Below are 26,392 nucleotides of genomic sequence, written 5' to 3' on the forward strand. Positions count from 1 at the left end.
ATGCTATGTACATCAAAATTATTGGTGACTTGCTAATTAGAGGCTTTCAGCCTTTTTGACATGGTCTCTGCTTCATCTTGAAGCTTTAAACATCAGGCATCAGCGCCTAACCTGGGAAGCTGTTCATGCTCAAATAAGGTGAGCAGTTGTAATACTGACCACAAAGTTCCTGCCGCCGCTGAAACCAGAGCAGCAACAGCGGTGCGGCTGAAAAAAGCACCGGGTTTGTACTCCACCAGTACGAATGTTCCGCCTCTTGAATCTTAGAGCCAGCTGCAATTTGAGTGTGGCCATTCTGGGCCATGGATACAAGCTCTAGCGGTCTCAAAACTGTTTATTGACATCGAGCTAATAAGGTTTGTAAGCCGGGTAAAGAAACAGTGGCCGAATTGGTGAGTGTTGGTTTAAATTTTAACTTCTTTCACAGAGCCTGTTTTTATAGAAAACCAGACACCGCTAGCTTGTGGCAACCTAGCTTCCAGCCCGGTTAACGGCAGCTAGCTTGTTAGCTTCAGAGCGAGAATGACAGAGGGGAACAGTCCTGTCAAAAGGCAGCGAAGACAAACACGATTTAATAACTGTCTTTTGCTGCCTGTTTTTAAAATCTTTGGGGTTTTGTTGTTCACCTCAGGATGTAAGTAACATCGGCTGAGTTTGAAATGTTCGCTCAAATAAATTTGCCGGTGTTTTTTCCCGGCGTGAGTGAGTAGTTGCAAATCAAGAACAAAGATCTATTGTAGGCAAGCTAACCTTAACTGTTACCATCAGCGGCACCGGTATTATTATTATTATTATTTTACCATTTCACTCTACTAATTTCCCATCCTTAATATTAAGCCTTTAAACGCTGTCAGGTATCTACCTGACTCAAATGGGCTCTTTCCGTATATTATTTTACAACTGGCACATAGGTCCCTGTAATTTTAACGTGTTTAGTAAGATCGAGGCCACGTTAAGTTAAATTTTAATTGCTAATAGGAGGATTACAAGGACTAGACATACGGTAATAACGTTACAGATGTTCTTCATCCAAGCGAAGATTTACGGTATGGCTATTATACATTCGTACATGACGATTAACAAATTATTGTTGAATTCGCTATTTAGGGCCATCTATACGAATTCTGTGGTACATGCTGGTTGGTGTTTTGATTGCGAGTTTGTTAAACACAGATGTAAGTGGCCTCACCATAATATTAGATTAGTCAACTATAATTACCAAAGGAGTAGCATCAGAAAAGCATCTCGGTTGTTTAGACAGTATCCCCCCACACAGGTGTTTGCGTCATATAATCTCTCACTAAACAGAGATTATAAAGGCAGAAATGTGGGCTATACTATAAATCCTGTATTTCACCTGAAGCTGAGTTGTAGATGTGGCAGCTGCTTTTGTGCTATCATAGACTTGCATATAAAAATCGTTCAGGGGATTTCACATCTTTAGTGGACACTGCAGTATGCAAGTATCCTTTGAAGTCTTAATAAAGGATACATTTTCCCCTCTGTTTGGGGCCCACTTTCTGTATTTGTGTTATGCACTGTGGCTCAATCTAATGGGACAAGAACAGCCTGGTGCAGACAGATTTCTTGACTGTGTCTAGCTTTTGTTATAAAGAATTGATGACCCAAATTCCAAATTTGCTAACTAATTTTATTTACAATTTTTTAACATTACATCTGTACTTCTTCTATTGGTTACAGATCTGACGTCAAACGTGTTAACCAGTGAATGCATAGAGTCAAGAAGGTCAGACTTTGTGACAATAAAGACGGTATCTGGACAAGGTACAGTGTTCATGTAGTCTCTCTGCCTTGGTTAAAAAAAACGGATGAATAATATTTAAACCAGTTCCAATAAATGAATGGCCTTGTGTAGGTGTGCCTTGGTTTCTGCACCACTTATCAGTTCTTTGTAATGTCAACGTGCAGCTGTGTGACTGTGAGCATGACGGCTGTGGACGGCCTTTCGGATAATGCAGAGGTGGTGGAAATGGAGGATGTGCCATCTCAGTTCTTTGTGGAGAAACACTCTTGGGAGGGCCTGCGAGATATTATCCACTGTAGCAGGAAGTACTCAGGCATGATTGCCAACAAGGCTCCCCATGACTTCCAGTTTGTGCAGAAAAATGATGAAAATGGACCCCACTCCCACCGGCTCTACTACCTCGGTAAGCCGCACAAAAATGCCCAGTATCAGCTTGTAATTGGTCATTTCTGTCTTTTTCTCAACTGTACTCCTTTCAGTTGACCTCAGTCATGCTTTTCTGCTCAAGGCAGCAGAGGATGATTGCCTCATAATACTAAAACAGTCACGGTGAAATGCCTGTTGTTTCTTGTTGACACTGCCTTTGTTGCTTTTCTTTGCGCTTACCAGGAATGCCTTATGGAAGCAGAGAGAACTCATTACTCTACTCAGAAATCCCCAAGAAGATTCGGAAAGAGGCCCTCTTAGTGTTGTCATGGAAACAGATGCTGGATCACTTTCAGGTGAATTCCCCATCTCTCCTCTCTCCTCTCTGTTTGTGCCACAACCAAACTACCCAGTATGTTGTTATTGAAGTCCAAAATACTATCCAACCACTATGAAGGGATGATGGGGCAGATGAAGGTGGTTTAATCATGTGTTTCTCATTTATTATGTTACATATAAATATATCGATTCATTAAAATCCTGAATCGATTTTTTAATATAAATTTATTTTGCCCGAAAAGCCAGAATCTCAGGTTAAACCTCACAAAATTTCAACAACCACCAAACAGCTAAATCAGTAAATGTGAGCAGGTACACGGATTCTGCACAAAGACGTAAACACAAAGCGCGGACCCGCCGACGCATCAGAATCAGTGAGATGTTGCCTTTCTCACCCGACGGCACGGACACTGTCGGGGCTGAAAGCTGACAGCTCGCTGATTCTGATGCTTCGGCGGGTCCGCGCTTTGTGTTTACGTATTTTTTGCACTAGATTCTGAGCTGCAGGTTTTATCTCTCTTCAACCAAAATTCACTGAACCAGCAGCAAAAGAAGCAGCATATTACGCTTCACATTTGATAAACATCGTCACGGATTCCTTCTTACTTTTGCTGCTTTGCTTCCACCACGATAAAATCACACTTCATGCACAGCTCTCTCTCTCTCTCTCTCTGTATACTTCAAGAACAGTTTCCCGTCTAAAAATCTGTTTTCTTTATTATTCGCTTGCGCACAATTATACCGTTGTTTACAGCGCTGTCGGCTGCTGTGTTTTTTTCCTTTTACTTACTTCTGTAAAGAAAGCCTCATTTCTGCCGTTCAATAGGCTACTGAACAAATTTAAACTTTTTAAAATTATACAAAATTGCAAATCGCTTAGCTGTGTCTCTAATAAAACCTCTGTAACTTTCCTCTGCTTCACTTCAGCAGCATCAGGTGTTGTTCATATGTTGATTAATGGTTTTTCCTTCGTTTTTGATCTACTGCAGAATATTTGTATAAAATCCCAGGCCAGGAAAATCACCTTCATGTTTTTCTGTGTTTTATCATCAGCTACTTTGACACAAAGGCATCTGCTGTGATGCTTACACCTTTGATAAAGTCTCGCAAGTGTCAGCTTTCTTTTTATAGATAAATAAATATGGAAATGTACTGATGCATGATCTGAATTATAATATTTTTTACTGTCTGAGGCAAAATTTCCCCGATTCGAATTGATTCGAATCGATTCGGGACCTTGTGAATTGGAATCAAATCGATTCTAGAAATCAGTGACGATACCCAGCCCTAAATTTTTACATATATGTACCGTTGCATATGCACAGGTTTACACAGCAAACCTCTAAAAATCCCTTTGGTAAATTCAAATCTTATCCACATGTTTTCCTGTTGTTGCTCTAAGGCTACGCCGCACCAGGGGGCATATTCTCGAGAGGAGGAGTTGCTGAGAGAGCGTAAACGTTTGGGAGCATTTGGTATTACATCCTATGACTACCATTCCCAGACTGGACTGTTCCTCTTCCAGGCTAGTAATAGCCTATTCTACTGTCAAGACGGTGGCAACAATGGTTTCATCGTGAGTACAGCTGCTCAATTTTTTGCAATTCTTAGATTCTCTTGATTAAAGAATGGATCAGTACAGCTGTGTAAAGACACTGTTATGTTAAATACATTACTTTGGCTCATAAACCTTTAAATACTGTGTATCCGTTCAATTAGAGGGATACCAAGGAATACCTGCAAGGTAGAGATGATCTCTATCTGTGAGTCTCCTGTCAGACTTTCTTCCAGACACACAGTCAGTGAATAGTGTTATTACATAGAATAATGTTATAAGTTATTACATTTCATGTGTTTGTGTGATTAATGGCTAGAGCAGGAATGTTAGACTGACTTTGCGTTGTGGGCCACTTTGTTCTTAAGTGGGCCGTGAAACTGAAACTCCCCTTTCTGTCAGTGTAAAGAAGTGTAACTGCACATTGAATCCCTCCGACATCTTAATATAAGTAATTTCCACAGTACAGCTCAGTTTTTACCCATCAGCTCTAAAAGGCTGATGGGGGTAATGCTATCACCCTGCCTGGTGGACAGACAGGCAAGCAATGGAACACCTGAGTTTGTGAATGCAATAACTCAAAAACAAGGTGACATAGGAGTTTCAAATTGGTGTATCGACTACAAATCTTGGGAGAGTTAACATGTTTTAGATGTCTATCAATAGTAAAAGCTGTAAAACTCGGTTTGGGCCTTGGATTAAGATTCATTTAGATTGTTTGTCAGAGGTGCACTTCAGGTCTTTCTCCCCCTGTGCTTGTGCCTTTTATAATTTTAATGCAGCTTTTTAACCTGCTTGAAGTAACAGGGATTTCCTTAGACCCTTGTACATTACACTGTATTTAAAGAGTTTTTGGAGTGCATGATGCTGCTGCTGAATCTTGATGGGTTTAGCAAGATAAAAAGAATAAACAAACTGGTCGAATAATAGATAAATGAGATTTGTATAAACATACAACAACATCCTCACTGGTAGGAGAAATTGCAATAGCTCGAATGCATTGAGTCACTTTACAAAATCATGAGCTGGTCTGAGTCACTGAAAATAACCACGTGCATCCATATGGGTGGTCTGTACTTGCTGTCATTTACTTGGCTGTGCAGACCAACAATCTCAAGCTGTTATTTGAGCTTCTCTTTACAACTCAACAAGTATTTCAAGTCAGCAGATGTTACAGACGGAGTTAACTTAGTTTACAGAACTCTTTTTGATTGTCCTGATGTCTTTCCTCTAAACTTCCAATTTTTTTTTTCATGAATCAGGTTAATGTTTTCATAAGGCTCTCGCTTTGTCCACGTAACATTCAATTTCCTTTTGACTAAGACTGTTTTTGTTGGTTTTAGCAGTCAGCTCCTGTAAAGCCTATGGAGATCAAGACCCAGTGCTCAGGGACCCGTATGGACCCCAAGATCTGCCCCGGAGATCCAGACTTTATAGCCTTTATCAACAACAATGACTTGTGGATAGCCAACATTAAGACAGGCGAGGAAAGGCGACTCACGTACTGCCATAAAGGTCTGAAGACTCAGTTTTTTTTTTTATTTAAGCAGTATTTTTATTGAGTGAGCTTTACAAATTTCACACTATTAGTGTGTGTCTTGTTTTGGCACTTCATCTTCCCTGTTTTTTCTCATCCAATTTCACTTTGTAGCGCAGAGAGAAAACAACTTTGAGATCCCACATGTTCAGTTTTGTGTTTAGGCATATGAATATGGCATATGGATTTGAACCCATTTGCTAATTTATTCAATTTCTCCCAGGTTTAGATAATGTTAAGGAGGACCCCAAGTCTGCAGGTGTAGCAACTTTTGTCATACAGGAAGAGTTTGACCGTTTCACTGGCTACTGGTGGAGCCCCACAGCAGTAGAAGGTCAGCCGTATGTCTTTTTCCAATAGTATCAGCTCAGCTCGGCTCGACTCAGTTTTTAGGGTTTTCCATTAGGTGGTAGTACCTGGTACCAGGTACTTTTTAGTACCCGCTTGGCCAGGATTCCAAGTGACCTGAGATCTGATCCAAAAAATGTGATGTCATCAGACTGCATGCGGCCGATTGTCAGTCAGTGGCGTCACTCGATGAGTCATGAGAGTGTCTCCTTCACAAAAATCGAAGCTGCCATTTTTTAAACCTGGCAATGAGAAAAAACATTGTGGTCCCCGAGCCTGACAAAAAGCCATACACTGAGCAGCGGGTGTACCATCACCTCGATGCCCTCTATTGTTATGGTGTTCGTGTTGCATACAAATAATGTCGCTGAACTTTCAGCTGCACTGCTATAACGACCCCACGTACATTAGGTGGCACTCAATTGTAATGGAAAACTTCCGAAACTGAGTTGAATCGAGCTGCGTTGAGTTGAGCCGAGTAGGTTCTCGGCTCAATGGCTCTTACTAACAAAAGCAATTCTTAAGGAACAATTCTTGCAGCCCATGTTATAGGTTCTGTTTCTTTGGATAAATTGCGTTAATTGTTTTTCTCCCGTCAGACCCTAATGGAGGTAAAACAGTGTACCTTCTGTATGAAGAGGTGGATGAAACAGAGGTAGAAATTATTCATGTTCCATCTCCGGCACTTGAGGAGCGGAAAGCAGACGCATACAGATATCCTCGCACAGGTCAGTGCAGGTTTGCACAATGTATGCACAAGGATTTAGAGTAGTGAAAACATACGCACACATTTCTACAACTTGTATTTTTTTCTAATCTCTTATTTACAGGTAGCAAAAATCCCCAGTCTACACTTAAACTGGCAGAGATCAAGACAGATCATCAAGGAAGAGCAAGTGTCTCACTTCCTTTTCTTCACTTTTTTCTACGTGCTTTAGCATCTTCATTCTTTAGCATGATCTTTATCTCACGTGTGCGTATGCATGTGTATGTGTATTTACAGATAGTGAGCACACACGACAAAGAACTGGTCGCCCCCTTTAACTCCTTGTTTCCTGGGACAGAATACATCGCCAGAGTAGGATGGACGAGTGACGGCAAATAGTGAGTGTTGCAAAATTCTGCCACTCTCAGAATAAACCAGCATAAGAAACTATCTGATTGAGAACCTTTTAAAATTGTAGCTTCAGTTTGGGAGCTATGGACGTACACAACAGTCTCGTTAGTTTTTACAGAAGTTGTACTGGAGGGAACTATTTTTCATTCACGATTGCTCATCATTCCATACAAATCAGTCTTTTGATCGTTGTCTGCTCTCTGTTGTAGTGGTTGGGCAGTGCTGTTAGACCGCAGTCAGAGGAAACTGCAACTTGTTCTGCTGCCACCCGCCCTCTTCATCCCAGTGACAGATGATCCAGCTCTAAGACAGGAGAGTCTGGAGGCTGTGCCCACTAACACGCAGCCATACATAATCTATGAAGAAACCACTGACGTCTGGATAAATGTAAATGTTTTCTCACAGCTCTCTATGGTTACCTTTAAAATAAACTGATTAAGTACATTTATAAATTCTAATTATGACGCTTTCTTTCTTTCTGCAGGTTCACGATATATTCTATCCCTTTATTCAAACGACAGAAGATGAGTTTACTTTCATTTGGGTAAATGAGTCTAAAACAGGTTTCAGCCATCTGTATAAAATCACATCCCAGTTACAACCAGGCTGCTACCGTTGGATAGAGGAATACCAGCACCTAGAGGGTACGAAACTAGGAGATGCCTCTGCATTGATTTGAAATGAAATAATCAGATTTTTTAGGCTGATATTACTTTTGTCTTTAGACTCAGCTGTTAGCGTTTACATTATAGAATGTTGATTTTTACTTTTTTGTCCTCCAGGAGACTTTAAATGTGCAATCAAAGAAGAGGTTACATTGACCTGTGGGGAATGGGAAGTGTTGGCAAGACATGGCTCCAAGGTGAGTGCCAAATACAAAAGAAAAAAAATCACACTTATGAGAGATACAGGTGAACTCAGTAAGAAAATATTTGGGCAGTTCTCAATTTTAATCTCAAGTAATGATCATGAATTTGGAGTGTTGATTCTAAATCCTAATTTTAGGGTGTTTATAAAAAGACTGGTGCTGCAGTGTCTGAAGTTGACAACAGATCCACATCAACTGACATTTGGTATTTCCCTGGAGATTTTCTGTCAGGCTTCTGCTGCAGTCAATTTCAATTTTTGCTTGTTTCAGGCATTTTTTTGTTTTCAGTCTGGGTAAAACAGATGGACAGAAAATGTCTAAACATGTTGACATGCAAACACCGTCAAATGCTACTGAAGCTGAAAGATGACAAGTTAACCTGATGCTACCTTTAAAAAAATCACTAGAACACTCAAATATACATGTTTGTTTGAAATGTACATTTTACTGTATTTTCTGTATTTTGTATTCTGGAGTTCAGCACCAATGCTGACTAGGTGTCAGCTTTTCTAAACTATTTAATATATTACTTGAAACAAAGATTTTCCACTGGCTTTATTTAGGTTTGTCATGGACTACTTTATGGCATCTGAAATTGCTGTATTTTTGCTGAGAGCTGCTGTTTTCATTCACCTTCAAATGCTCTCTAATGTTTCCTTTGCTAGATCTGGGTCAATGAGGCAACAAAGTTGGTGTATTTCCAGGGCACCAGAGACACTCCTCTGGAGCATCATCTTTACGTGGTCAGCTATGAGTCACCTGGAGATGTGGTCAGACTAACTAAGCCTGGCTTCTCTCATAGCTGCTCTGTTAGTCAGGTACTATCATTTATTTGTGCACGTACCTGTTTGCTTAACTCTGTGTGCAAATTTCAGTAATCCAGCTGTTTATCCACCTGTTTTTTTTAACATGTTGCTCAACAGTTGAGTTGCTTTAACATATTTTACTGTTTTGAGTAGTTCTGGTGGGAACAAATACTTCAGTCAGTGCCAGAATTACATTTCAAATATATGAAAAATAAATAAATAAATAAATATAAGTGTTGTTGTCTTACACCTGGGGAAACAAGACCAGTCCAGATTAAGTACAGCTAATAGAGGATATAGAGAAGGTTTAAGTAAAGAGAGAAACTGCCTGCTTAAGAGCAGTGAGAAATAAAGCACTGGCTTGAAGGAAGCGTTTAACCTTCTCCAGGCAGGCAGTTACGACCTAACATCCTGATTACCCCACATACATATTTTATGAGGTTTTTTTACTCAGAAGTACCACTGCAGGACTTGGTTGTGCATTAGCAACAAAAAACTTAATTCGGGCCTGAGAGGGTTAAAGAGAGTGTTGACAGCATACTTGATAGTGTCTCATGTCGGGCTTTGTTGTAGTTAGTGATACAACTTTGCATCCCTCTTGCCTTTTATTTCCTTCCTCTTCTTTATAAGGCATCTCTTTCTCTTCTCTCTTCTTGCAGAACTTTGACTTTTTTGTCAGCCACTACAGCAACGTGAGTACTCCTCCCTGTGTTCACGTCTACAAGCTGACTGGCTCAGAAGGTGACCCGCTGCACATGGTTCCTGAGTTCTGGGCCAGCATGATGGAATCGCCAGGTAAACAGAGCCTGATGTAAAAAAGACCATGTAACATCGCTCGTACTAAAGACGGAGAGGCACTGCTTGTCAGCAGTGTGTACACTGAGATAGTATCCAAGAGCAACTGCATTCCTCTGTCTATAAGTGGTTAGTTCCAACGAAAAGTACTTGTTTGACGTTTTGTCAAACTAAAGGAAAAGTCAGCCAAGAGTCATTGTTTTAAAATCTCTCAAAGGATTTGATAAATTTGGTTTTCACATGGTAAATGTTTTGTTCCCTTTTTTTTTAAAACCTCTCTTGCAGTTAAAAAATTACAAGTCTGGCATTAAACAAAACAAAGCCTCTCTGTGTCAGTATAGTTTTGTGCAGAGGATAGTCTGTCCAAGTGTGAGTGTTCATATCAGGAGACGATCCTAAACATCATCACATTTCTTCTGTTTCTGGGAGCTTTGGAACTCCTGAAATTTAAGGCTTAAAGTTTATTAACCTCTTTAATTCAAACTACTTATCATGGACCAAACCATCACAATGGATTGTCTGTGAAGGTTCTCAGTCATCCAGGTCATCGTAGTCAAAGGAGCTTGCAAAGAAAAGCGTCTGGACTTCTTTAAGTTGCTTGAAGACATTTCACCTCTCATCCGGGAAGCTTCTTCTGTGTCCCTTTTGTCCCTTTTGTCCCTCTGTGGGGGGTCACTCCCACTAGGTTTATATCTGGGACTCTCCACCATTTGACCTTAGAACTGAAGCTTCTCGGATGAGAGGTGAAACGTCTTCAAGCAAGTCAAAGGAGCTTGCAAAGAAAAGCGTCTGGACTTCTTTAAGTTGCTTGAAGACGTTTCACCTCTCATCCGGATGAGAGGTGAAACGTCTTCAAGCAACTTAAAGAAGTCCAGACGCTTTTCTTTGCAAGCTCCTTAATCACAATGGATTGAAAATTGCTCTATATAAATTTTTTTAGCACTACACCTTTAGTTAATGTAGTTTTCATTATATGGGTGTCAGCTTGAACAGTTTGTGCTTTGTTGGAAGAGTAGGAATTGAAGCAGAAGTCTTGATTTAGACTTTTGCAGGGAATTTTTGCAGACGGTGTAAACTATCTAGTGGCCGACATCGTTGCTAGCATTTATGCTTGTGCAGGTGCATTATGTGTAATTACCTTGTGGCCGTATCTTGGTGTTTTATGTGTGGCACCAGACGATAGACAGCATTTTATTTGTTTGTTTGTTGGTTTTGTTTTTTTCTGCCTTCATGTCCATTCCGATAAATTCTGCAATTTCCCACCTGAAATTTACTGACATTAGAGAGTCCTTACATTGATGTTAGAATTATGTTTCCTTGTATTTAGCCACTTAGAGAATAACAATCAATATACTAACTCAAAGTAGCCGAACATGCACAATGCACGAACAAGCAAATCACAGTCGATGCAATCTGTAGTTAAATTTCTAGAGAGGGGTGGTTGAGGTGAAGATTTCCCACTAAAACATAAATCCCTGTTAACCGCCACCCCATTGCAGGAGCTTCTACAGAGTTGCTTGTCATGATTGTGCTGTTAGCTGAAACAATGTTTTGAAGCTGTAAAAATCTGGCTGAGGGAATGAAAAATAAACCTGCAGCAGAGTCCAGCTGTGGAATATAGTACAGGTTCAAGAGTATCAGTAACCTTAAACACTAAAACGTTTCATTTTTTTATTCCCAAACAATCATTTAGTTCTGTAAAATGTTTTAGAGTGCTGAGGTTTTTTTCTGCTGTAACATTTGTTGACAAAGGGTTCTCAGGCATGCTGTATGAAGCACTTTGAGTAGAAAAGCTTTATATAAGAGAACCAGTCATTTCACAATTTACTTTTTTTTTATTACATAAAACCTTGTTTGCGTATGCCTAACCTGGTGACTGCTTGTTGATGTCATCCAGGTTGTCCGGGAGATTACAATCCACCTGAGATTTTCGACTTTCCGGGGAAGTCAGGCTTCCAGCTTTATGGGATGGTATACAAGCCTCACAACCTGCAGTCTGGGCGGAAACACCCCACTGTTCTCTTTGTCTACGGAGGCCCACAGGTTTTGTAGCTGCATCTTATCCATCTTACTTCTAACTGTGTAATCATACGGCTTTGTTACATAAGATTTAATCATTGCTGCCTTCCCTTTGTGGCTAATAAATGCTGCTCTGAAAGTCTATTACTGTGTAAACAAAATGTTTCTAAGAATGTGATTATGTCTTTGTATATGTAGGTGCAGTTGGTTAACAACTCTTTTAAGGGCATGAAATACCTCCGCCTGAACACACTGGCTTCTCTCGGCTATGCTGTGGTTGTCATTGATGGGAGGGGTTCTTGTCAGAGGGGCCTTGAATTTGAAGGAGCACTGAAAAACAAAATGGTAAAGTTTGACACATACAAATAATAATCCAGTATCATTAAAGAAATAGATGTGATGTCAAAGCTCCAGCCGAAATAACTCTGTTTGCCTCTCCAGGGTCAAGTAGAGATTGAAGACCAGGTGGAGGGGCTGCAGTATGTAGCAGAGAAGTTTAACTTTGTGGACCTGAGCCGTGTTGCCATCCATGGCTGGTCCTATGGAGGTTTCCTTTCTCTCATGGGCCTCATCCAGCGACCCAATGTCTTTAAGGTTGGACTACCTGTTTACCCTCAAGCTGTCGTTTATTGTTAAAACCATATTAAACTTTTACCTATAGCCCAAAACATGCAGGCATTTGTTATTTAATGCAATATAAAGTGGAGAAATCATTTCTTAATTCTCCGTTTCCTTATTGCTCATAACCTCATTTGTGATGCAGTTGCCAGTTGCATCCACATGGTGTCTGTCTTGGAGTGTGTTAGCCATTAGTCATTATTAAGTAGAGATGTCTGCAGATACATCAAGATTTTTCTTGTGACATGCGTGCATATCAGATGTAAAACAATGACATCAGAATATACCATTAATAATCGTATTATAACACACACAGTAAGCCTAAACAATTACTCTCCTGCAAAGTGACTTCTTTCCAGATTAAGATGAATTCTTTTTCTTTTAATGTTATTTCTTTTCCATCCCTGACAGCTGGCTATTGCAGGTGCCCCAGTGACTGTGTGGATGGCCTATGACACAGGCTACACAGAGCGCTACATGGATGTGCCTGAGAACAACCAACAGGGCTACGAGGAGGGATCTGTGGCGCTGCATGTGGACAAGCTCCCTAGCGAGTCAGTACACACACACTCTTATTTAAGTTAACAAGAAAGAAAAATGTTTTTAAAATCAAAACGCACATTCTCTGCAGTTTCTCATATTGTCTCTGTATTTTAATAACGATTGTAGGATCTTTAATGTTATATTTTGGTTAAATGTGCTTCACATTTGGTCAGTCCGATTCCTGTGTGCAACTGACAGTTCAAACACTTCTTAAAAAAATCAGTCTCATTCTTATGAAACACCTTTAAATGTGACTCTTAAAACATTTAAACTCTTGAACTCGTGCTTGTGCATGCCACACCTTGCCTCTGTGTCCTTGGGCTACTTGGATCATTTTCATTAGCTGAGGAACGTTGAGTTATTGATGTTTCAGTAGCAGGGTCTTCCTTTAAGTCAAAAGCTGTGGATTATTATTATTATTATTTTTTGTATGTAAAATAAGTTCTGCAAACATTAAGATTGCATCCTGACGGAACCTCACTATTTAGGGTTCTAGCGATGACCTTAAAAACGTGATACTGAAAGAGAGAGTAAAAGATTTTTTACAACTGCATTTGTGTAATCATTCTGTAAATCTCTTTGTGCCACTTAAAACATTTGTAATGTTGGGAACATGTTTTTACTGTTCTCAGAACACGTATTCATTGCAGTTTAACTAATCACATCGTAACTCTCTTCTTCAGGCCCAACCGTTTGCTTATTCTCCACGGCTTTCTGGATGAGAATGTACACTTTTTCCACACCAATTTTCTAGTGTCACAGATAATCCGGGCTGGAAAGCCCTACCAGCTTCAGGTTTGTTTCATATCTTAAGAGCATAATACATGTGTGTGTGTATGTTTATGTTGTTCCAGCATTATCACAATCATGTTGTCCAGGATCAATGCTGCAGTTGATCACTTATGTTGGTTTGTTAGTGATAGTGAGTGATCGAACAACATCACTGGTCAGATGCAGGGCTGATCCTGGACCAACATTATTATTATGATAATATAGCCTATATGGTGATAATATAACATCACCAGCACTTGGATATCAGATCATGCTTCCAGAAACATAGAAGAAAGTGCACTTTTACTGCTAAGGGCCATCTTAGTTTTCACAGGATTTTCGCTTGTATCACTTATTTATAGTTCAATAAATTAACTTCAGTTAACATAATACAGTAATTGGATTATATATTAGGATTAGGATTGTTGTTTTGAATTTTGAACCTTTAGTGTCAGTGGGCAGCTATTTCCATAATGACAGCCTCAATGCTGTGACACTTTGCATCGACAGCGTTCAGTGCGATCATGCAAAGCAGCTTCTTTTTCCTGCTGCGCTTTCAGTGCTTTCATTTGGAAATACAAGTTAACTCTTGAACCACTTCTCTGTCACCAACCAATCAAAATCAAGAAGTGTTGAGCTTCACAGTGTCAACTTCAACACGGGTAAAGGTTAAACGGCGCTTGTTTGTCCCTCATGGCCCAGTTATATATGGATAAGGGAGATGGTTTGTGTAACCTAGCAACAGCAGGTGCTAGGCTACAAAAACAACCTTTGTAAAGAAGGTCATGAGTGGCTTCAAAGGCAAAAAAGATATTTTCTAGATTAGATATGATTGGTTACAGTGGGGCAAAAAAGTATTTAGTCAGCCACCGATTGTGCAAGTTCCCCCACCTAAAATGATGACAGAGGTCAGTAATTTGCACCAGAGGTACACTTCAACTGTGAGAGACAGAATGTGAAAAAAAAATCCATGAATCCACATGGTAGGATTTGTAAAGAATTTATTCGTAAATCAGGGTGGAAAATAAGTATTTGGTCAATAACAAAAATACAACTCATTACTTTGTAACATAACCTTTGTTGGCAATAACAGAGGTCAAACGTTTACTATAGGTCTTTACCAGGTTTGCACACACAGTAGCTGGTATTTTGGCCCATTCCTCCATGCAGATCTTCTCGAGAGCAGTGATGTTTTGGGGCTGTCGCCGAGCAACACGGACTTTCAACTCCCGCCACAGATTTTCTATGGGGTTGAGGTCTGGAGACTGGCTAGGCCACTCCAGGACTTTCAAATGCTTCTTATGGAGCCACTCCTTTGTTGCCCGGGCGGTGTGTTTTGGATCATTGTCATGTTGGAAGACCCAGCCTCGTTTCATCTTCAAAGTTCTCACTGATGGAAGGAGGTTTTGGCTCAAAATCTCACGATACATGGCCCCATTCATTCTGTCCTTAACACGGATCAGTCGTCCTGTCCCCTGGCAGAAAAACAGCCCCATAGCATGATGTTTCCACCCCCATGCTTCACAGTAGGTATGGTGTTCTTGGGATGCAACTCAGTATTCTTCTTCCTCCAAACACGACGAGTTGAGTTTATACCAAAAAGTTCTACTTTGGTTTCATCTGAACACATGACATTCTCCCAATCCTCTGCTGTATCATCCATGTGCTCTCTGGCAAACTTCAGACGGGCCTGGACATGCACTGGCTTCAGCAGCGGAACACGTCTGGCACTGCGGGATTTGATTCCCTGCCGTTGTAGTGTGTTACTGATGGTGACCTTTGTTACTTTGGTCCCAGCTCTCTGCAGGTCATTCACCAGGTCCCCCCGTGTGGTTCTGGGATCTTTGCTCACCGTTCTCATGATCATTTTGACCCCACGGGATGAGATCTTGCGTGGAGCCCCAGATCGAGGGAGATTATCAGTGGTCTTGTATGTCTTCCATTTTCTGATGATTGCTCCCACAGTTGATTTTTTCACACCAAGCTGCTTGCCTATTGTAGATTCACTCTTCCCAGTCTGGTGCAGGTCTACAATACTTTTCCTGGTGTCCTTTGAAAGCTCTTTGGTCTTGGCCATGGCGGAGTTTGGAGTCTGACTGTTTGAGGCTGTGGACAGGTGTCTTTTATACAGATGATGAGTTCAAACAGGTGCCATTCATACAGGTAACGAGTGGGGGACAGAAAAGCTTCTTACAGAAGACGTTACAGGTCTGTGAGAGCCAGAGATTTTCCTTGTTTGAGGTGACCAAATACTTATTTTCCACCCTAATTTACGAATAAATTCTTTACAAATCCTACCATGTGGATTCATGGATTTTCTTTTCACATTCTGTCTCTCACAGTTGAAGTGTACCTCTGGTGCAAATTACTGACCTCTGTCATCATTTTAAGTGGGGGAACTTGCACAATCGGTGGCTGACTAAATACTTTTTTGCCCCACTGTACACACACAAAGAGCATGTGTATTAATTTATAAATTAATTTGCTGATGTTGGTTGATTGCTCTGTTTTCATTTTTAAAGGTCTACCCCAACGAGCGGCACAGTATCCGCTGCCCTGAGTCTGGAGAGCACTACGAGATAATGCTGCTGCACTTTCTACAACAATACCTCTAAAATCAGACAACAGGGGACAAGTGAAGTCAAATTCCCCTCTTCCTTCTTTTACCCCTCCCAACTGTCCGCCCACCTGTATTCTCCATGACCTCCCCACCCCAGCCCATTTCTAACTGTTTACCCTGTCAGCAAGAAACACATCAGACACCCAGCAGCCACCAGCTCCTTTCCTCCCAACCAACTATTCGTCTCACTTCTGCATTACATTTCCTCCTTTCTGTCTTCTTCTGTTACTCAATTGCTCTCCCAGTCTTCTTCACGCCCCCTTCACCCCCATGTACAGTCTGGAGAAAGGTTTACGTGCATGACATGTGGTGTCCCACCCAGAAAGCCGAACAAAGACTTGTGAAGAAATGTTTGCAGGCTGTGTCAGTCTGACTCATTGCTCACTCACATCTTCATTTCTACAGCCACGATGGTTTCTGCCAAACGTTATCAAATTGTTTTCCCGCCCCCCCAAGCCTGTTTTGTTTACTCCAGTCAGAGGTAGAAGCGGTGGTTACAGTTCACAGATATGACATGGAAATGTGTCCGCGCATTTGCAGACGTAAACCTTTACAGTATACATGCATATGTAAAATACAGTTCATCTCATACATAAGCACAGACACTCACACCCACCCTCACAATAGCCATACATACTGTGGGTCTGTACCTCGGAGTTGGTGTAATAATCAAGAAAGGAAGAAAATCAAGGCTCTTCCTCTGTCTGTGTTTTTAGCGTTTGTTGTTTAAAATGAAATATTTTTATGGATTTTTATTCTTTTTTTTTTTTTTCATGAGTGCTGATGGAAGGCACTCATTGATGTTTTTGCGCCGTCTTACCCCGTCATATTACATTGCTCGAGATGTCTGCTTGCCTTCTTAACACATAATTTATATTTGCCAAAGTACCTCTTGACTCTTGATCATGCTGGTATTTCCCTTTTTTACTGCAATAAAGACAACAAGAGGGTGAGCACTGGAGTCTTACAACAGCTTTGTACCACCGAAATACAATTTGTACATGATAATGAATAAATGTATGAATCAATCACAAGCTTTCTTCTGGTGCAGTCTTATTGTTTTTCTACCTGTGAAGGGTTATATGTCTTGTTGTACTTCATATTTTCTGGGATTAAAAGGTTTTTTAAAATTATTATTTTAAATGTCAAGTGTGGCTTAAAGCCTCAATTAGACCCCCCGGCTCCTGTATTCCTCTTCACATCAGACCTGCACCTGACTTAAAGAAATCCACCTCAGCTACAAGAGGAGGGCTTTGAAGCTCCCCAAACATGTGGCAGCTGATGCTGTGGTAACCTTTAGATGTATTGAGTGATGCTTCATATTGATTTGGGAGCACCGCAGAGACTTAACTGGATTCCACTGCCCTTAAAATCACTTCAATAAACAAGCAGGCCTTTGGAGAAGAAGGAAATGGCAATATTTGATCCTTTGCTTGTTATTGCAAGCCTCTAATCAGCCATGTCTTATGTGATGGACCGTGCAGTGAAGGAAACTTAGGCACAGGTTAAAGTCCAAAAAATGATTTTTTATTTAACCCAAAAAACATAATTGGTTAACTCATGCAAAAAGAATCAAAATCTTGGGCCCATAAAAGAGGTCAAACTAACAAAACTCTACTCAAAGTTGACAACACAACTGATAACTCAAACAAACTGACCTAACTTAACGAGACAAAGGGGAAACTTAAATAGTGGCTGATCAGCCCACAAAAACAGGAAAAGGGGTAAAACACACAAAACCTAACTAAACCAAACATAATGAACTCCAATTCCCCCCCATGGTCCCGAGTTATGGCGTGAACCAATTTGTAGCCTTCCTTTAAACCTCGCTCCGCCCCTTTTCCACCTCTTGGCTCCTTAATCAAGGGACTGGAACAGCTGCAACTAAGGTAACTCAGAAAACAAAAGATTAATCATACATAACAGTGTAAACTAAAATGTGCGCACTTATTTTAGAATGCAGCGTTATGTGGATATATGAATTAACTAAACCAAAACCAGTTATTTATTGTCCTGTAAATAAATTCCTATATTTAAAGAAAGAAATGTGAATGCAATGTTACTTATAAGCCTCTACACTAACATGGTGGGTATTACCACTGTGTGGCTGTAAGTGCAGCCATCACATCTTATTAGTGCAATTAGACATTTAGGCATGTAGCCATGGTCAAAGCAGCCTTTTAAAGGTCAACCTGGACAATAGAATAAGGAATGAATAGTGATTTAAGTGACTGTGATTCAGAAACTGCTGATCTACTCGGATTTTCAAGCAAAATCTAGGGTTCATAGAGAATGGCCTGTTGTCCAAAACTTGTCCAAAACTGGATTGTACTGGCACTGTTCCCGAAAGAGCCAAAGAGAACAAAACAGCAGGAGGTCAACACAAATAAACCAAAAGCACCTTAAGTGAAAGCTTTATTTATTTATTTATTGTTCAAATTAAAACTCTACTTAATTTATAGGCCCACCTTGACTTTGAACCATGAAAATCATTTTAGCAAGTTTACATTCATTCATATAAAACTTTGCAAATCAAATGGGAATAACAATATTTAGACTATCCCAATGTCTGGGCTTAGAAGCCCCCCACCACCACGACCAAAAAAATAAATAAAAAAATAGAGAGATATTTAAAGGTGTTAGACAAATGCAAATAGGTTTGTGTTGCCACAGTTTCTTAATATGCCCTAAAAGTACATTTCAAGAATAAATTGGTTTTAGTTTTGATTTAGAGAGTTGCAGAAAGAACACTTTAAATGCATGCTAAATGAAAAAAATGGTAAACCTTATTTACCAAGGTTTAAAAAAACAAAAACAAAAACCTGTTCCCATGCCTTACAGTCGCCCGAGCAGACAGTCACCACAACAAGTCACCAAATGCTTTCCATTTGCAGGAAGTGCTGTCCCGTTCTTTTTACATCACCCAAGCTGTGACATCAGGCCGTCGACTTTCACTGGCAACACCGTAGCCCAGAAGAGAAAGGCGAGTTGAGATGAGGGTAAACTCCTTCAGATCAGCTGTCTCAGATGTTGATCTTGACCCGGCTGTCAGTTCTCGGAGGATCACTGTGGATGAAGCACATTAACAGTAAGCCTGACAAGGATGTAGAAGGTGGTGCTCTGGAAATTAAAGCTGACACCTTGGAGCTACTAAGGTTTGCTTCCAGGTATAAGCTGCTGATCGAGAGGTCTGCTACGTGCGGCTGCGGTTTAGTGCAGATGTGTGTTTGCGCGGTTAGCAAACTCAGTGTTGTGTTACAAGTGTAAGAAAAATAAATATCAGTTTAATTACATGAGGTAGCCACAATGTGAAATCAGACTACATGCCTTGCATCACATCTTGGTTATGGATTTACTGCAAAATGCAAGAAGTTTTCTTTCCCACTGTCGCCCTTGGTCATCTGATTCTTGGGGTTTTGCATGTACAGCATCTTGAGGTGACTGTTGAGGTTTGTGACTGTGTAAATAAAACTGAATTGCATTGAACATAACAGAGATAAAGTGCACACAGATATTGGTTTCAATCAGTTTTATTGGCTCTTTATGGCCCCAAATCTTTCTCTTAAAAAAAAAACAGAACATAAATTACAAACAGCATATATAGATAGATAGATATATACATTTATCAGGTGATTTTTTTTACAACATTTAAATAAGGAAAAAAAACATCTACAGTAGCTCTCAAGTCTTAAGGACACAGATAATATCACTGGACAACAGTAACAGTTATAGTTATGAAAACAGTCCTTCAAATACTACTTACAAAAACTCGTCTTAAAAGTAGTCAATATGACTTATTATCAACAACATCTCCACAGGAAAATCAGAACAACTCAGTTAAGAATAGTTTTCGACTGATTCAAATTTGCAGGCAGAACGTGCAGTATGTGGTACAAAAGGCTGGAACAGTGTTTCTGCATCTAGTTTACAGTGAAGTACAACTTTACACAATGCTTCTGTCGTCATGTTCACGTAGAAAATGACTGTTTTAATTAAGTCTCCATTTGGTCTGCCCCATTGGGTTTAAAAGGCTTGCTTGATGCATGCTGCATGGTTTTTTTCTTTCCTTTTTATTAAAAATCTGACAGTCCTTGCTACATTCAAACTTATCAACAGACCGCATACACAGCTGACACCTCACATGTGATGAGGAGTCTGGACTTGTTGGAAAAGCTTCTTTGCTTACAGCTCACTGGACAGGCTGGGACACGCTGTGATGGGACGTCCTGTTGACTGGGAGCACCAGCTTCAAACCAGCAGAAAGAAACTGCACAATGCTACGACATATTAATTTTTTTTTAAAATTCCATTGCACGTTTTAGCTTTGTCTCTTCTGTGGCCATCAATGCCGGGAAGGAATCTGCTCATCTTCTCTGGAGAACAGTCCTGATTTTGAGGGCTGTAGCTCTCAGATTAAGTCCCTAAAGGGAGATAACCAAGGAAGTGGCAAGCTCTACCTCATCAACCAATAGTTCTGCTTCTTACAACCCTTCTTGTTTTTGCCTCGTCTGGTTTTTTATGATTTGCTCTCGATTGCAGCGGGAGCAATCATCATCATACTGGATTTCAAAGGGTAGTAACGGCCTCTCCAAGTCTTCCAGAAGATGCCTTGCTTTCTCTGGTGCCGCTGCTTGGGAGGAGGACTCTGGAAATATCTGCCATTCAAGTTGGAGCGCCCACAGTTACTGAACCACCAACCACCTAGAAAAAACAGGACGATATTAGGTTAGTTGATGCGTTTTTACTGGACTCTATGTGAGCCACATCACGAGTTAATATCTGAAGGATGTTCATCATTGTATCTTACCAGAGAGGTGCTTGGCACAGTTGGTGTCACTTTTCTGGTCATTGTCCTGGTCATGGGTGGAAAAAGGCAGACCAGAGGCGGTGTCAGTGGCCAGGGAGCTCTCGAGGTCACTGAAAGTGCCACCCTTCTGAATCTGGAGGGAATATTTGGTTTCCTGTCCGCCCAGTTGGAACGGGAGACGGACGGTTGCAAGGTCATCCACCCAGTCAGAGAGCTTGATGTTGAGGATGTAGCTGCCATCTTTGGCAATAGAGTAAATCTTCTCTAAACCTAACCAGAACTCTCCTGGAGAGGAAGGAAAGAAGAGGAGTTTGAGCTCTGTTTGCATGTGGTCCATTTCAGGTTTAAGTGCTAAAATGTTTTTGGAGGGTATTTCTGTCCACTGATGCAACGTTACTAAAAGGCAGATAACCTGTCTGAACACTGTACCAATCAGCCAGTGAAATAAAATTCAAAAGCATTTACCATTCAGGCTGCCGAAGCCTTTCTCGTAGGCATCCCACAGCTGGTCAAAGTCCACTGAACCATCTTGGCGCCTCTGAATCACTGTCCATCCGCCGTCTGGATAGAAAAACAGAGAAAGAATGATCAGAACATATTCCATCTGATGAAACAGCAGGTTCAAAATCTAAAGGAGTTTTGCTCCACGTACCAGCTGTCATCTCACAGAAGACTTCAAAGGGCTCTGAGTTTGCTGGCTGGATGGTGTACACCCCACTGGTGGTCTCTCCTCTCATGAACAGCTCGTGACAGTCCGATGCCGTCTCTGGAAAAAGAACAAAGAAGAAGGAAAAAAAGTTAAAACTTGGACTGTATCACGGATGCCTTTTCCCCTGGATGTGCTTTAGACATGCTGCCTTTTTAGTCCAACCGCTGTGTTCAGATTTCGCCCCAGCTCCCTCAAATGTTTTTATTTTGGTTATCCTACCCAGCTTTCAGAAATAGGTCATTCACAGTTAGTGAATCTTTCAGTAATGGGCTGCTGCACACTTCGAGTAGAGTGTTTTCAAATAAGACTATATCTCCAGGGGAAAGAAAAATAAAAGCTTATCACTATGTCTGGAGATATGAGTGTGTTCCTGATAAAAACAAAAAACAAAAACTTTGACCTAGCTTTAGCAGGACTGTTGTAAACATGACCTTTCTCCCAGTTCCCAGGCAGCCTGCCCTCTTTAAGTGCTGGGCTGTGCAACCTATAGAGTTACATACTCCTATCCTTTACATTCCTCTACAAACCCCCCGCCCTCTCGCTCGTGCATCCGACCCCCTTCCTCCCCCTTGGCTTGTCACACCTCCCTCACGTGCACAGCAGCCGCTTGGTGACGAAGATGTGCATGGCTGCTGCATGCATGGGGAATGATCACAGCGTGGTGTAGGGATGAGGGGGGCTGTTATTGTATGCACGTGCCAGAGCTGGCACGTGCTTTAATAAGGGATGAGGCTAATTGCACCCCTGGCATAATCCTTTTTTAGTAAGGATGACATCATGTAGTGCAGTTTAATATCCTGCCAAAGCCTCGTCACAATTTACTGTGCATATATATAGATTTAAATTTGGTTGTTCTAGTTGTTTCAGTGAAAGCTCATCAGCTGATCACACAGTAGCAAAATCTGTTTGTGTGAGGTGACCTTTTCTTCTTTAGAGAAATGAACTCTTGTTGTGGTGACTGTCTGCTCAGGGGTCAAGGGTTCTCCTGAACTTTAGCACATTTCTAATTCATTATAATTGGAAATAAGGAGGAGATGGGGTGGCTGGGAGGTGCACAGGGATGGGGGAGGAGAGGACGACCAAAGGGAAAGGAGGCTCAGGAGGAGGAATGCCTGTTTGATTGTTGTAGGGCAAAGGTTGCTCATTCTTCAGGGATGTAAAAATGTTTGTTTAACAGAAAAAGGTGGGACATCTTGGAAATGGGGAGGAGGTGAGTGTCTTCAAAACAACATACGATATCTATACAAAGTTCAGAGATAAATTTAGCTTGCCTTTCCCCTTTGTTTTCCTTTATTATTATTATTATTTTTATTTTAGTTAAGACCCAAGGTGAGAAATCTGAACAAGAGTCCAAGAAAACCTTGTTGCCCTTTCCCTCCTCCACAGCGCAGAAATGATCTGCGTGTAATCCTGGCATGCTGTCTGACCCTGACTGAATTCTCCCAGAGACCAGCAAACTTTCCCCCAGTTGAAACCTTTCCAGAATAACTCTCCCCCATCCCTGAATCCTGCAGATGTCAGAGCTTTATGGTGTAATTGTGATTTCAATGACCGAACTCTAATGTTACCTCAGCCACATTCACCTTTCACCTAGTTCACACACATGGCTATTACAACCCGAGAATTCAGTTTGAATATATCATTTTCCATTTGTATTCATTCATAATTACTGCAATTATTCCATATGTGCAGATTTCAGCGTTATTTAAAACTAAAAAGGAATAAAATGAGATCTATATCTAATCTGATAGAAAGCTCAGAGTTTCTTATCGCTTCCCCATTTGTTCAGCATCCAGTCCAGTCTGGATGAAACCAGTCATTCATGCTGGTTCAGTCACAGCAGCTGTTTGGCGTGCCTGCAGTCTGAGAGCCTTTCATAATTACTGTAAACCACAGTATCAGAGGTGCTGACTAAACACCTTACTAATTTCCCGTACAACTCCTGCAGCGATATTCCAGCAACTTCCTGTTGCTATTGTGATTAAAATCCCTCAAATGTACGATAGACTCAGCTTACAATTAAACAAACAAACAAACAAAAAACCCCAAATCTATACTTTATATTTTAAATATGTTGTACACGTGACTGTGTTAACCCTCTCAGGCTCAAATTAAGTTTTTTGTTGCTAATGCACAACCAAGTCCTGCAGTGCTACTTCTGAGTAAAAGAAACTCATAAAATATGTATGTGGGGTGATCAGGTTGTTAGTTCTTAACTGTTGCAAATCTGCAACGTCTGCCTGGAGAGGGTTAATGCTATATCGTATTTAACGAATAATACTAATATTTCAGTCGCTCTCAGGGATTGCACCTGTTGGTATTTTTGGCGTCACGCTGAGCTGATAAGCTTGTCCCGAATTAATTAGTTTCCTTGATTTTAATTGCTAGTGATTTAAGCTTCTTTGTGGCCTTACTAGACAGATGGTCTGTCACATTTGGCGTCAGATTTTGTAGAGTCGACTTAAGACAGTGTCAAGGGGGGGATTTTGGACGCTTTTTGGCTTTACTTACCGGCCGGCGAGTCGCGCTGCTCCGCGACACCACCCTCGGATTTGCTGCTCCGCTGGGAGGCTTTCTGTCTTGACTGCTGGATCTGAAAAAGGTTGCAAATCAGTGATGAGACAAAAAAAAATGACAAAATAATAACAACGATAAAGATGTTTAAAGAATTTTTTGTGCAAGCAGTGTGCGTAAATGTGGCGCCTGCTTACTTCACTCTGCAGGGTCCTGATGCGCACGTTCTGTTTGTCAAGCTTATCCTGCTGAAGTCTGATGCGCTCCATCAGATCATCAATTCGTCTGTTCTGGGCCTCCAGCATGAGCTGACAGAAAAATATGACACAGGTGCAACAATATTAATTATTATATCATTTTTATTCGACGACGTGTTTGTGCGTAAAATAAATCCATCGCTCAAAGGAGGTCCTCCAGTTAACACCGCAAATAGGGTACCCGTAAGTTTCAAACTGTTGCTTGAAACTTGTTATTTTATCCTACAATGACAAGCCAATAGTGTGTAGGTGTAGTTATGTAACCCATTCGCCGCTCGGGATTTTCCAGCTCACCATACAAAGCTCTCCGACTCACACAATGCTTTGTAAACGAAGCTTTGCTAAGAAAGCAAAACTTTCATGAGCCCCTTCAGTGTCTGTGCTGCAAAATGCAACGGAACGGAAAATTCTTGCATCTGATGCTGGCAGAGCCTTTTTATCCGGCAGCTCTGTCTGCACGTACTGCACGTTTATCCGCGCCTGCAGTAGTAACCTTCCACTCCGGCTTACCACCACCCGCTGCTTACGCTCTGTTTAATTTTATTTAGGACCACTGAGTGTTCAGACACCCCCCACACACACAGACACACACACCTTGTAATCCTTGGATGCTGTAAATCCACTGACTTGATAACCAGTGCAAAATCCCTTTGTACTTTGAGGGGCCTACATGGAAGTATCTTAACTCTAAGAAAAATGGTTTGCACACAGTGGAAAAGCTTCATTTCAGATAATTTCCCTCCCAGACTAACTTTCATTCAACTTATCCAACATAGTTCTAATGATCATCATTAACCTACACACATAATCTTACCTGGATGTTGTGAGCATCACTGCTGTTCTTGGCACCAGCATTCATGTCAGACATCCCTCCATTTCCCTGCAACATGCCGTCCACCTTCTCCTCCAGGCGGCTGAGTCTTTCACTCATTGTCCTTCTCTCCTGCTGCATCTCCTCTGCCTTATCCCTCAGCTCGGCTGTGACATTCAGCACCTGCCCCTCTCTGTCTTCCAGTCCCTGGGCCCGAGCTTTCAAAAGCTCCCCCTCTGCTTGTAGCCTCTGGCTTTCCTTCCCCAGTTCGCTCACAGTGCGATTGAAGACTTTCAGTTTGCTTGACAGGTCCCTCATCTGGATTTTAGTTTTGTCCACATGCTCCTTCAGCCCCTGGCCCAGTTGCAGGAGGCCGTGGGCAAGGACGTTAACATCATCCCATGCTGCATACTGGACACGCTTCTCCTTGGTAGCACCACCAGAGCTTGAGGCTCTTTTCCTCTCCACTGGGAAACTTGTGGCCATGAGCACCACCAGGCAGAGAGTCAGAGTTGCCAGTGTTGTCTTCATTTCTGCCGTTTTACTAAACTTCTGAAATACGTCTGTGAACTGTGCACAGAATTGTGCAGTGTCCTGCCTTCTCTTCTCGAATTGGATCTGATAGTTCAGGTTCCTGGATAAACAAGCTCAGTGCTGCTATTATATAGTTTCTCAGCCGTCAAGTCAAAGCTGTGAGCCGCCTGCTATTGGCCAGCTGAGGAGAAGGAGGCGTGCAGTCACTCTCAGGTTTCTGTCCCTCCTCCACCTCTCTGTTAACTCTTCCTGTCAGAGGCTGACGCCAGAAATGATAAAGTGGTGTTCATCTCTGTGCGCTGGGAGACAGGACAGTTGTGTACCCTTCTATGATTTGTAATAGTAGTATAGTCTGATCATTATGATTGTAATATGATTATGAGTACATGAACAGTTGGCAATGATATCAGAAGCCAGATAAAAGGTTATATTCTTTGATGAACAATGTGGTTCTGTGTTTGGTGAGTTTGTGCTGGATAAAGATGAAGCACAGACCTTTACTGAGCTTCTTCATTGTGTCCTTAGTTCATGCTGACAGTGAAATAGCTGAACTTCTTTTATTCATCATTTAAAATCAAGCCAGCATTCAATTTTCTGTGTTCTTCTGTACTCGCTTGTATTATTTAGTTCATGTGCCTCATGCTGTTTTTATTTTAGCAGATAGCAAGCTGTGAAAATGTCAGAGTCAAAATG

The 26,392-nt window shown here is 41.2% G+C and overlaps 2 protein-coding genes across 4 annotated transcripts; one reads left to right on the forward strand and one right to left on the reverse strand.

Moving 5' to 3' along the window:
- The first annotated feature begins 161 nt into the window (after positions 1 to 161).
- On the forward strand, positions 162 to 17,101 carry LOC146687953 (dipeptidyl peptidase 9-like). 3 transcript variants are annotated; one of them, XM_085439079.1, is made up of 20 exons: positions 162 to 392; positions 1,702 to 1,785; positions 1,930 to 2,168; positions 2,375 to 2,487; positions 3,873 to 4,046; positions 5,369 to 5,540; positions 5,786 to 5,896; positions 6,510 to 6,638; positions 6,741 to 7,014; positions 7,237 to 7,414; positions 7,512 to 7,671; positions 7,810 to 7,889; positions 8,561 to 8,713; positions 9,361 to 9,496; positions 11,394 to 11,539; positions 11,714 to 11,860; positions 11,957 to 12,109; positions 12,545 to 12,687; positions 13,360 to 13,471; positions 15,970 to 17,101. In XM_085439079.1, exons 2-20 carry the CDS (start codon positions 1,730 to 1,732, stop codon positions 16,060 to 16,062), a joined length of 2,769 nt encoding a protein of 922 aa, XP_085295205.1. In that variant the 5' UTR covers positions 162 to 392; positions 1,702 to 1,729; the 3' UTR covers positions 16,063 to 17,101. The 3 variants fall into 3 exon arrangements, with proteins under 3 accessions (XP_085295205.1, XP_085295207.1, XP_085295206.1); XM_085439081.1 differs by having other exon boundaries at positions 5,372 to 5,540; XM_085439080.1 differs by lacking the exon at positions 162 to 392 and adding an exon at positions 453 to 634.
- A 2,480-nt stretch (positions 17,102 to 19,581) lies between these two features.
- On the reverse strand, positions 19,582 to 25,804 carry angptl4 (angiopoietin-like 4). The gene is made up of 7 exons (XM_085439476.1): positions 25,169 to 25,804; positions 24,295 to 24,405; positions 24,095 to 24,176; positions 21,527 to 21,640; positions 21,340 to 21,435; positions 20,875 to 21,159; positions 19,582 to 20,768 (listed from the first exon to the last, which is right to left on the reverse strand). Exons 1-7 carry the CDS (start codon positions 25,694 to 25,696, stop codon positions 20,584 to 20,586), a joined length of 1,401 nt encoding a protein of 466 aa, XP_085295602.1. The 5' UTR covers positions 25,697 to 25,804; the 3' UTR covers positions 19,582 to 20,583.
- Between the last annotated feature and the right edge of the window lie 588 nt (positions 25,805 to 26,392).

This window comes from Copadichromis virginalis, linkage group LG18 (genome assembly GCF_057382275.1).
Source record: "Copadichromis virginalis isolate Kocher_CV1m ecotype Utaka linkage group LG18, C_Virginalis_male_GT1.1, whole genome shotgun sequence".
NCBI classification, from domain to species: Eukaryota; Metazoa; Chordata; class Actinopteri; order Cichliformes; family Cichlidae; genus Copadichromis; species Copadichromis virginalis.

Bases quoted from the DNA above. Each gene is read 5' to 3' on its own strand.
- angptl4 (XM_085439476.1), bottom strand. From the start codon at position 25,696: ATGAAGACAACACTGGCAACTCTGACTCTCTGCCTGGTGGTGCTCATG. The intron at 21,641-24,094 runs GTAAGTAAAGCC...TTCTTTTTCCAG, and splicing joins GCAGCGCGACTCGCCGGCCG to AGACGGCATCGGACTGTCAC. The intron at 21,436-21,526 runs GTACGTGGAGCA...TTTTCTATCCAG, and splicing joins CTTCTGTGAGATGACAGCTG to ACGGCGGATGGACAGTGATT.
- LOC146687953 (XM_085439079.1), top strand. From the start codon at position 1,730: ATGCATAGAGTCAAGAAGGTCAGACTTTGTGACAATAAAGACGGTATC. The intron at 7,672-7,809 runs GTACGAAACTAG...TTTGTCCTCCAG, and splicing joins GGAATACCAGCACCTAGAGG to GAGACTTTAAATGTGCAATC. The intron at 9,497-11,393 runs GTAAACAGAGCC...GATGTCATCCAG, and splicing joins CAGCATGATGGAATCGCCAG to GTTGTCCGGGAGATTACAAT.